A 12,042-nucleotide genomic window follows, 5' to 3' on the forward strand; every position below is an offset into this window, starting at 1 on the left:
GTATTCATGAATGGATTTTAGAAGCTATTTTCAGCACAGATGCCTGTTTTATCTAATGTATGCATGGTTTACAGATGCAAGGCTCCCAACCAAGGAATGATCAATGGCTTATAATAGCAAGGCATCCCACAGAGGACTGCATCAACCTATTTATGTATGGCTTATAGAGAGGCGTGGCTCTCAACGTGTGCCTTCTTCAAATGGTTTTTGCCTTGTCTCTCAACAGAGGGCTGCTTTCACCTAAGCAGGCGTCGTTTATAAAGACGTAGCACTCAACAGAGCCTTGTGTGAACCTATCCTAAAAAGGCTCTTTGGGCTGTCAAATAGGTCTGCTTCGGCGAATGCATGCATGACTTATAGAGGAAAGGCTCTCAACATACCCCTGCTTCCATCTAGTCTTGCATGATTTAAAGAAGCAAAGCTCTCTTTAATGGTCTGCTTCCTCCTATTCATGTTTGATTTATAAAGGAAAGAGACCCAGAAGAGAAGTGACTCCTGAAAGGTCTCCATTACAGAACTCAGTGAAGCACCACTAGGGAATTATACTGGTTCCAGTATTCAGGTTATGTCAAAAGAAGTGTCGAAAAATGCCACAGACAATCCTAAAGCAAATACATGTTGATGTCTTCATGAGTGCATGGCATACAACAGAGGAAGATGGCCATGATCAATAAAGCCATGCTCCAGATTACATCTCAATGAAACTGGAGGACGTTTAGCTTGCACCTTTACACAGTGGCCTACAGGGAAATGGTGTAAGTTTCCAAATCACTGGTGCACTAAAAGGCTGCATAGCTCGAGGAGAGACAGTCACATTCCATGTACCCGATTCGACCAAAGCATGCCCTTCTAGCAATCAACTTATCAGGAAAGCTCACTGTATTCCTATGGGCTAGTTCAGGTTTGATAAAGGACTATAATTATGGGGAACTTGCTATCTGGATCCAAAATGGATCCAACTGTTTTAATGTCCCTTAGCACAGCTTGGCTTGTCTGTGCACCTCAATTGCAACATGGGTGCAATACACATTTATTAACGGTTTGCAAAAGCTAATTTCATTGAAAATATTGTATGTCCACTGTCTGTCATTTCGTCTCAGACACTGGCAATGGGCAGTTTGTTTAAAACTAGTAATTCAGTATCTGGTGATATGTTATGTTATGTTACTGGGATTTGCACGGGACACAGATGTTCTCTGTGCTCTTTGGTGGGTATGAAACAGACGGGGTGGATTAGGCTAGTAGGAAGAGAGGGATAATGTGTGCTGTTTGGAAGTACCCAAGTACTGTCAATGTGTCTGTTTCTGGGTGGTCTTCGTCGAGGGCATAGAGACAGTTGTGTCTACATGGGAGCCTATGGTGCATCGGCTAGGCCAACAGTATGAAAGTTGCTTCTAGAGGTGTAGAGTTCTGTTGTTTGATGTCTGCAGGGAGGCAATTTAAGTTGCTGCATGCAAGTGTCATAGTTGGTCTGTGTATAGTGTTTAGGCGTAAAGAAGAGCGTGTTAGCATTGAGATGAACAATTCATAACGTGGGCAAACAATTAATCTAGGATGCTAAGGAGCAAAACACAGCTGGGCAACATATAACAAGGTCTAACAATTCATACAGTGATAAGGATGATCAAAATACTGTGAACTAGTTTGAACAATGCAAACAATTCATGTGGTGAAGTAAGAATTATTCTTGGATGCTAAGAAGCAAACTACAGAACGGCGACAATGCAACTAGGACAAACAATCCAAGTAGAGCAACGAATTCCTGAGTAAATCATCAACAAATTCCCACTATTCAACAGCACTGTTGGCAATTTCATGTGTTTTTCTTTTTAGATAAATACACCTTGATTACTAACTAAATTATTCTATTTGCATAAGAAATGCCATTTATTACATGGTATTCGATAACTAACTTATGGGGAAACAATATTCCCCAGATATGCCACCAGCAGATGTGCCACTAGCAACCCACTTATAAAATGTCATGTTTAAAGAATGTGTGTCTTAGTAATAATTATAGGTTCGTTTTCTTTTCATTAATTGCTGAGCTGTTCTTCATAGTTTTACTGTCAGCACGTTACATTTGCATATTTTTTCACTTATTGCATATTATGCTTAAATGTTTCACAAACCTAAGCATAGAATGACGTCCCAAAGAAGAAATGCGGATGCAACCACCATGCATGCAGTAAGGCAGCCTGAAGCATAAGCAGATTATAACGTGCCCATAATTTGATACGTTTGATCACAAATATGCTATGCGATCCCCTGTCCATATCTTCAATTAACGAGGTATTTTATGGGGCCCCTTATTTCGGAGCAAATGGACTCAAGGCACCACCCTGAAAAGTCCCTGTTGGGTGCGATGATGCATGGTTCATTGGCAAAGTGTGTGACCAAGGCCTGTGCCACTTCCGATGCATGAGGGTAGGATGGGTCTTGATGTGCTCATGGCAGGCACGAAGACTTGCCAATTACCCACCTTGATGGTGAGGTGAGGTCTGTACAAAAAGGGCACTCACTGCTTCTTGCAGTCAGCCAACAGAACTGTGGTGTGACCAATTCGGTTTGTGTGCTATCACAAAAATATTTGTATAAAAGAAATATACACCCTACTGTGTCTGAACGCTTACAAAGGCCTAAAACGTATAAATAATGAATGCTTTGGTTATGGGGATAGCAGACATGATAGAACATAATAAGGTAAGCAGTGATGCTAAATTATGATGAGACAACGCCACCTAGGAGTGCACCACCTACAATGATCACTCAATGTCACCCTCCTGAAGGTAGCCCATACCACTCACATTTGCCAACATGGTGACTCCTTCTTACTAGGTCATTATATCTGCTTGAAAATAAAGATCTTCAGAAGTAGTTTTTGCTTACCTTTTCTCCTTTGGTACCTTTCAAACCACGGATGCCATCAGCTCCCTGTAAAAGAAGACAGACAAATGGTAAGATTGCATTATGGTTGTGACAGCGATTGAGCCTCTAGAGCCTTAATTCAGAAGCGTCATCTGAGTCTCTAAGCCCTATATCGGTCACACTGGGTAGTAACAGGTGGCTAGGAGTGTGAAAATCCACTGACGCAAGGTCATCTCTCAACGCTCAGTTACATGAAATAATGTTGTTTTGGTCAACCTAACATGATGACAAAATTGCATGTGCAAACTAAAAGCAAGGTTCACATATCTTGAAACCTAAACCCAATCAGATTGAACACTTATATGTGTTAGATGCAAAACGGGTGAAAAATCTGCCATTTCGTGCGATTGTTGCACTGGATTTGTGGAGCAGAGGGATGTTAGTAGTAAAGAAAGGACGACAAGCCTTTTCTTTAATATCATTAATATTATTGACACAAAGCGCCATCCTGATCCAGGAGTAAATGAGATTAGATATTGGGCCTCATTCCGAGTTAGGCGGTAGGGGATACCGGGTACCAGTAAGGAGACCAGTGCCGGTAATCCCCTTCTGCCCAGTTCCGAGGTCCCTTAACGGGAACCGTAAGGGACGTGTGATCGGACCACACGTCCCTTACGGGTCCTGCTAAGGGACCAGGGCGCAAATAACGGGCTTGCCATTCGCAAGCCCGTTATTTGCGCCCTCCCCATTCCCATTGAGCCCTATGGGGGCTCAATGGGAATGGGGAATGGTTTGTTCAAAGGGGACTTACCGGTCCCTCCAGGGTTGGAATGGACTGGTAAGTCCCCATTGAACAACACCGGTGGCGGTACCGGTATAGGAGGCAGCCATGGAGCTAATTGCTCCATCGCTACCACCATACTCGGAATGAGGGGCATTGTGTTTTAACAATATGCTCAAGCCATGGGAGTGAAATGCTTGAGGAGAGATGGCAAAAAGATGCAAACTTCCCATCTCCTTTCAATGGGCAGAGATGTCCCACAAACCATGCTGCATCAGAGTGATTGAAATGTACCCCGATCTCATTGGATATCTGGCTCTGACCCAAACATTGGGGGCAGGAGAGGTGACTGAGCACAGTAGAGAATTGAGCAGCTCTGAGGTTTGTAACAGACACCCTGCGAGAATTTGCACCAGTCATGTTGCACTGGGCACAAATTAGATTCCTCAGGATGAAAAGTTGTGTCATGCTCAGTCTTGATTAACTTTATCTATCACAGCTTAGGTAATCGTCCTACCTCTAGTGACACCATTGTTTATTTGGATACCTTAAAATCAATGGTAGACCATATTAAAATCTCACGATAAGGTGGCTTTGATTTAATGATCTTTTGGAAATGGAAAGGAAATCGCGTGGCATGGAAGTGTACATTTTTCATTTAAGCTTAAATATATAGGGATAGGTAGTAAACTTACAGAATTACACAACTGGTGAGCTCAGTAGTACACTGTCCAGACTGCAAAGAAGCCCTATAAGTACAATTTTCTTGATTTTGTATTCTTGGGGATATTGGGTTTCTTGGCAACTGATATCAGAAAATCTCAAGAAGCATTTTACGGTACATTAGAAAAGGACACATTTTGCAATTTTGTGCGAGAAACATAATCCCTATCAGTTCGATGGTGTGTGAAGTGTGACATCATTACGGTGCGACAGCCGTTTAAAGTTACTGAAATACAAGCACGGTGGTGTGCACCTGTCCTAGTCCCCAACTCAAAACCCAGCTTCAGGAGTACAAGCGAGGCAACATGTATGCATTGAAAAGAGAATACATACTGATAAAATATGATATAGTAGAGAGTTCAAAGAGATCCGGATACGCTTGTCAGATAGAAAAGCAGCGTTATGACGAGCGCAATGACCGGATCGGATACAAAATAAAAAATGTGGCTTATTTTTAAATGATGACATTTATCAATGAAGATATAAACTATGCAGCTGCTTGTCTTAATCATGTCTGATGGACTGAATGAGGGCTTTATCTTGTGTCCCACCCACTTTTCAACTTCTTTCATAGCATTTGAGCAGTGTGCAACAAGATTGAGGGGACCTAGAAATTCAGAGGCCTGGGCTCAAATCCCAGCTTTGACACTTGACCAAATTGTGTGAGCCTGAGCCAATCACATGCCTCAGTTCTCTCATGAGACAACCTGGAGACAAGAGGAACAAATACACTATTAACATTAAGAGCGAAATAAACTCCAGCAGATTAGTCAATACTTAATAGATTTATGTTCTGTTTCAACTCTTAAGCAGAATAAGCATCAACCTCGACAAGCGGCTGTCCTTGACGTGAGCTTTGCTTACTGCCCAGACTCTTCTCTAAGCACAGAAACAATGGGCGCAACATCTTCTTTGTTGAATTGTCTATTGTTGCTCCACACGTACATAAAGACTGTGATCTGCATCGTGTGACTATCCGTCATTAGGCAGCGTTGGAAAACGCTTTGTTTTCAGAGAACATATTCATTAATCTGCCCTTTTCTCCAGGAGCATCTATTCTGTATCTAATTCACAAGTCTTTCATTCATGGAAACTATGACGCATCAAACTTTGATCAAATCTTATTTTTTTTTAAATCCACTCTACTAACCTCAGAATGATCTAGCACAGCTTTTCAACAGAATTCATTATTTATTCATTGAGAATCTATGGCCTCTACCTTCTAATTAATTTTCTTTATTTTTGTGTAGTTTAACGAGTCAGTCAGTACAGAATATTTTTTTGTCGTGGAGAATTTCGTAAATCTAGTATCATTAAAATCCTTGTTGCAAAATCTCTTTCACAAACAGCTTAAATGTTAATCAATTGATGATAATCTATAGAAATGAATAGTAAGGTACAGTTAGGGTCTTGTATAGTTGCCTTCAGGCATTAATATTGGCCGTGCTGTACGTGACACTGCAGAAAAAGTGATGGGGTAGTGTTAGTGAGCTTTGTTTGGGAAGGAGCAGAAATCTGTGGTGTTGATGAGTGCTTGTCAGAAGCACATGTTACTTCTCTGCTGATCTGGGTTCTACTGTGTTCAAGTGGGGGAGGTACCCTTGGGCATTTTAGCCATAAGGGTAGTTCTAGGATAAGGAGGGTGGGCGTGAATCTATTCGAGTGGCAGCTGATGGGAAAAAGAGGATCCTCTTTGTCTTTTTCTTTTGATGTTGAAACAAGGACTAAAGTGGCATTGGTCGACTTAAGTGTCTTGGATAGTTTGTAATGCTGCAACATCGTTGTGAAGCATGCATTCCATGGCGCGTGTGTGGGAAATGCAGATGGTTTTGAAGTGCACTCTTTTTTTATGGGGAGCCAGTGTACCATGTGAAATGTATGGGGTGATGTGTTAACCTTTTTCATCCTGAAGAGTAGTCTGGCAGCCATGTTTGTGCTCTTTATATCTCATTCATGAAGTATTTCGGGAGTTCACAGTAGAGAATGTTTGCATAATCTAGTCTTGTTAGGTGTAGTGATGTTAAAGTCATTGGTCCCCATTACAACCCTGGCGGTAGCCGTGCCTGTAAAGTACAGGGTCATTCCGATCTTGGCGGACCCTGTATTTCCCCATTGCCAGGGGCCGGAATACATTACTCCCCATTCCCATTGAGGTCCAGAGGGGCTCAATGGGAACGGGGAGGTCGATTGCAACGGCACCGTTTATAACAGTGCCGGTGCATCCGACATGCTGTACTCGCGGGTGTCTTTCTGCCCGCCAGGTCCGACCTGACGGGCAGAAAGGCACCCGCAAGCACAACTCGTAGTTTGCCGGTCCGGAACTACGGTACCAGCATGTTTACCGGTACCGTAGTTGCCGGTCCGGCAAATTTATAATGAGGCCCATGGTCTTGTGAGTGGATAATAAGTATGGTAGTACGCTTTGTATGCTGCAGAGTTGGAAAAAACAGCTTCTAACAATGGTTCTCATGCGGTTCTAGTGTAAGGCTACTATCAATTGTGGTTCTGAGGTTCCTTAGCATGGGTGATGACACTGGGCATGGGCCTAACACATCGTGCCACAGAACTGAAGAGATATTTGAAGGGGTTGCACTGAATGAGGCCAGATACGCTGACGAGTTCCAATAGGGGTGTCATGTAGATATTTACAAAAGTGTGTTTCTTTTAGGATGAGTCCAGTCTTGTAATTGATAAATCCTGGAGAGTCTATTCAATACATTTGTGAGCAAAGTCTTTGTTCTTGGTGGATGACTCTAATCTCATGTAAAAGTTGCATTAGCTACTGCTGGGTGTATCCATTTTACACCTTCCATGAAAGCTTTAACCACTGGGATTCTCACCTTAAAACCATAGGCTGTGATTTAGCGTAAGCAGTCAATACTGCTACAAGCAACTTTAAAGCATTTAAGGCTATACCTGAATCTACAAGGTATCGCAAAACGTTAACTACATCCTTTGTTGTGCAATCTGTGGGACTGATAGACTGTTCACCGCACCAAATTGAAAAGCTTTGCCACTAATTAAAGTAGCATGCTCATTGTAATATGTTTGCAAGCATCCCTGTGTGCTCACATGCCTTTTTGAAGTAAGTTCAAGGATCTGAATTCCATTACCTCTGGAGCCATGTTGCCAAGTTCATAGACCGTGGGTTTGTGTATATTATCTGCTGGGTCTGTTGTGTGAGCAGGGTGTGTGCTGGAAATAGCTTGATTAGGGGCTCCAAGGACATGAGGTGCAAGTGGGGAAACCACACTTGGCACTACAATTCTCGCGCAATTAGAATTACGTTTATTTAAACTGTCTTGAAACCATTTCTGCATTACTGTGGAAAGGCTAAGGCAATGTCCCTGGCCAATGACACTCTTTCTGGGTATCTGGATGCAAAGTTTGATATTTATAATTGTTGCAAACACGCTTATAATAAGAGTGTCAATTTTAAAAACAATCGGTATGACTGCTTCTGTGCTGTGTTTCCATTTGTGTTCCTGCTGAAACTGACAGCTGAGGTTGTCTGCCGTCCAATTCTCCACAGCAGGTATGTGCTGGCATTGAAGCCATATCTCCCTCTCTATGCACCAGACCAGATCTGTTTGGCGACTTAGGATAGTGGCTGTGAATGTGTTCCCCTCTGTTTGTTCAAGTCAAATATTGCTGCAGTATTGTCTTTTGTATGAGGATACACTTGCATGTAGCAAACAATGGGAACTGGATTGTGCTTTGTCTACTATGATGACCTATAAATCATTGATAAGCAAATGCATCTCAAGTGCATGGCATCTGCCCTGAACATTTAGGCCCTCGAGATGAATGCCCCATGCTGATATGGTGTCTGTTGTGATGGTCATCTGCACTGGGTACTTGATGATGTTTGTTTTCACCATTACAGAAATGTCACATCCTCGTTTGTTATTACCACTAGATCTACTCAGTCGCCGTTGCTTGTCACTATTGTGTGCTGAGCTATTCCTGAAACGGTCTCATATGTAAGCATGCATGCCGTATTAAGTAGATGCATGAGGAAATCATTCCTCACATTACCTTTCTTACTATGATCTTTGTTCCAGGCTGATGATGGAGAACTGTTGCCTGAAAAGCTCAGACTCTTTCTTTGAGTGGTGTGTGCTTATCTCAGCACCTAGGAATCTCGTTACCTGAGATGGCTGAAGATTAATTCAGGAACATATGAGACACCAAATTGTATAGCAGTGTTATTGAAGCTTGAGTATGTTATTGGCACTGTTCAGCACTGTTTCTTGCTATCAGCCAGTCATCTAGATAGTGATAGACATTAATATCCTGGGGAAGCACGTTGCTTTCATGTGGTTGTGACCCCCATAGAATCCATCATTAACTGTCTTCTAATGATGACGTAGGCAGAAGGGGGAGGTCTATATTTCCTTTCACTCCGCAAACGTAATTCTTCAGCCATAGATGATGTTTCCGTAGAGGTCCGAAGTTGTTTTCTTTAACAGATTCCTTGTAATATTGTGGCTCAAGCTTAGACTCTTCGAGCATATGTGTTATCTATATATGTTATAGAGCATTTATACTGACCCCTCTACCAGCGCAGTGGTCCTATGGTGCCTAAGCCTTGTCTGTCCTCATTAAAGTCTTTTTTCTCTGGTTCCTGCTGTATGTTAAACTTCGCAGCCACTCTCTTAAGCATTGCTCCATAGATACATTGTTCCCTAACTGGATATTCTCCTGTTGGTAGCCCTAGTTCATCCAGGGACACAATGGGTTCATCTTGAGGGTCCTCCTCATCAAGGTGGAACCCTTCCTGTGTGCCTTGTGTATTTGTTTGAACATCTTCTGCTTCTTTAGGTGCTGTAATAGGCACGCTGAATCGTGAGTGGTTTATTTTGCCAGGCATGTGGCTTATCTTCTCTCCATTATTTCTTTATTCTCTCTTTTTAATGAGCAGGTTGGCATTGGCTAATGTTTGTGCCTATGCTTGACCACGCCAAGAAGTGTATCGGAGCTATAGAAGCCTGTTTGGCCATTTGTTCTGCTCCTTCGTCACTATATGTGTCTTCCTCTTGCATATTGTGTTGTTCTTGTTTTCTTTTCTTTAAGAAAGTGCTGAGCAGTGACTCTTCGGCTGGAGCATAGGTTCCAGCATGTGAACCTGTGATCACAGACTTATGTATGGGAAATATGTCTTCCTGTTTCTGAAGGATAGATTGCTGTTTTTATGGCATCATGATGTAGCACATAGCCTGACTTTCTGGCACTTTATGTTTTGATTCAAAATGGTATTGTTCTTATTTTCCTTTCTTTAGGAAATTGCTCAGCAGTGACTCCTGGGCTGGAGCATAGGTTCCAGCATGTGAACTTGTGGTCACAGACTTATGTGTGGGGAATATGTCTGCGTGTTTCTGAAGGATAGATTGCTGTTTTTTAGGCTTTATGATGTAGCACAGAGCCTGCCTTTCTGGCACTTTCTTCTTTGGTTTGATTCATTTGTTACAGTGTCAGTGTCTTGAGCGCCATTGTTTGTACGGCCTATTCATCGTCTGACTGGCACCTTGCTTAGCTGTTGATTTCTGTGTAGCCTTTTCGGTGCCATGTCTGTCTTTACATTTTGTTCAGTGTCATGTGCTTCAGTGCAGAAACTCTTGGCACTGTGTTTGTCTGAGCTTGGCTTCTCAAGACTGTGTTTTTGTGCATGTTTTTCGGTACCTGATTTTTCAGGACCATGTTTGTGGGTGTTAGTGCTGACAGTGCCTTTTTTTTGCATGAGGCTGTCTGGCCCTTCTCATTTTGCCTTTCTTCTGATCCACTGACACAGCTGTCTCTGTGCTTGATTTAGCCCCTCACTGTTTGCTACAGTCATGTTTCTGCACTGTGAGAATATTACATCCCAGCCACTTCAACACCATGGGATTTCTTCTGACCCTGCTTAGTAGCAGGCTCAAATAAGATGGGGGCCGGCTGGGTGTGTTCCCTACTGGGTTAGTGTTTTGGAGACTCTAATGACTCTGGGGGTCATTACGGCCCTGGCGGTAGGGGGGTAGCTGCCGGCCCCGTTAACCCCCTACCGCCGCATTACGAGGTTTTCTCGCGGGACCCGGTAAGGATGCCTGATAAAACCAGGCATCCTTAACGGGTCCTGCGAGCAGCCCAGCATGCTAACAGGCCCGTTATTAACAGGCCCGTTGTTAGCATGTTCCTCATTCCCATTGAGCCCTATGGGTGCTCGAATGGGAATGGGGATGGACCAGGTCTGAGTTCCCTGAATGGGGAAATACCGGGCCCTCCAAGGATGGAATGGCCCGGTACTTCCCCATTCAGGGAACCCGGACCCGGAATGGGGGTAGCCATGTCGCAAATAGCGGCATGGCTACCTCCAGGGTCGTAATGACCCCCTCTGTCTCTTCAAGATGCGATAATCCCATTCACCCACTATCCTCAATAACATGTTCGTTCTGTTTTATGGAATCAGATTTATAGTCCTCCATGGCATATGATTCCCAGGGCTGGAGTATGGGACTTTTTAAAGTCTTCGCTTTAAACTTCTTGAACGCTGTGCCTGAGTTTTCGGTGTGATCTCTAGGCAAGGATACTTTATTGGTATCCATCCAATGTTTTTCAGAGCTTGGGAAAAATCCTCTTATCACAAAATATGTTGTGATGTGGCCTCAGGGATGTGGTTGGGCTTAGCAGGCTGCGGGGACCTCTGGTGCTGTTTGTCAGTTTTGTTCCGGTGTCATAGTTGCTGGTGCCATTCGTCAGTGTCATAGCTGCACAAATTACTCTTCTGGCCTATATAACACATGGCATTATATCATTATTGTCTACCTGTCTAATGCCTGCGACTAGGCTGATGGTGGAAGAACAACAATCTGAGACCGTAGACTGTGGGCTCTATGGGTATCTGCACATATAGAGTACGGTAGTATGACAGACAAGCCCCTGTCGACTGCTAAATTTACTTTGGAAGTAAACAATTTATAATACTCCAGACCAACAACTACACGGTGAAATATACATAGCATGTGAATTTAAACGATGTGCAAGCTCAGGAAATAGCTATATAGCCTAGTTTGCTAGATATATAGCTTTGTATGTGTACACAAAAAACAGTTTGAATTCAGAAACGACCACTCTTTTTGCTCCAAATATGTTATGGTGTTATGTTATAACCATGTCTTAAGCGCAACTTACTCCACAAGTGGTTTCTTGATGCTAGCTTACTTTGCCAATAACACATAGTGAAATTAGCAAGATTTAATATTTCTAAACACCTGTTTGTAAAGGACGTTTTGTTTCTAAGGATGTTAAAAGATGGAGGTTTAGGCAGGAACACAAGTAGATAATTCCACAGTTTTGGTATCACTGTCGAAAAGGCCCAGCCACCCTTATGAGCATATCTAAAATGAGGAATTACCAGTAGTAGACCTCGATGCTGAAATCTCAGGTTACGAGAATGAACATATGTGATAAATGCATGTCATGTGAAAGGAGCAAGCCACATATTTACATTTGGCCAGCCCCCAAGTTTGCTTGGTATTACCGTTGGTGCTTTAAACATTAACAGTGCAACAGGTTATTAGCAGCGAATGTAGATTGAAAGCTGATACAGTGCATTTTCAGCAAAGTGGTCTGGGAGATCCATTAGTCAGTAATAGAGCTCTCCTATTATGAAACAGGAAGGCACCTGTGTGGAA

At 42.9% G+C, this 12,042-nt stretch overlaps 1 protein-coding gene across 2 annotated transcripts in view; it reads right to left on the reverse strand.

The window, feature by feature from the left end:
- COL5A1 (collagen type V alpha 1 chain) overlaps nt 1–12,042 on the reverse strand; it is a 635,679-nt gene that overhangs the window by 173,341 nt on the left and 450,296 nt on the right. For both annotated transcript variants that reach the window (XM_069609606.1, XM_069609605.1), the window contains exon 28: nt 2,890–2,934. In XM_069609606.1, the coding sequence (XP_069465707.1) occupies nt 2,890–2,934 (45 nt within the window). The remainder of the gene's footprint in view (nt 1–2,889; nt 2,935–12,042) is intronic.

Source organism: Ambystoma mexicanum, chromosome 8 (assembly GCF_040938575.1).
Source record: "Ambystoma mexicanum isolate Mex_15411 chromosome 8, UKY_AmexF1_1, whole genome shotgun sequence".
NCBI lineage: Eukaryota > Metazoa > Chordata > Amphibia > Caudata > Ambystomatidae > Ambystoma > Ambystoma mexicanum.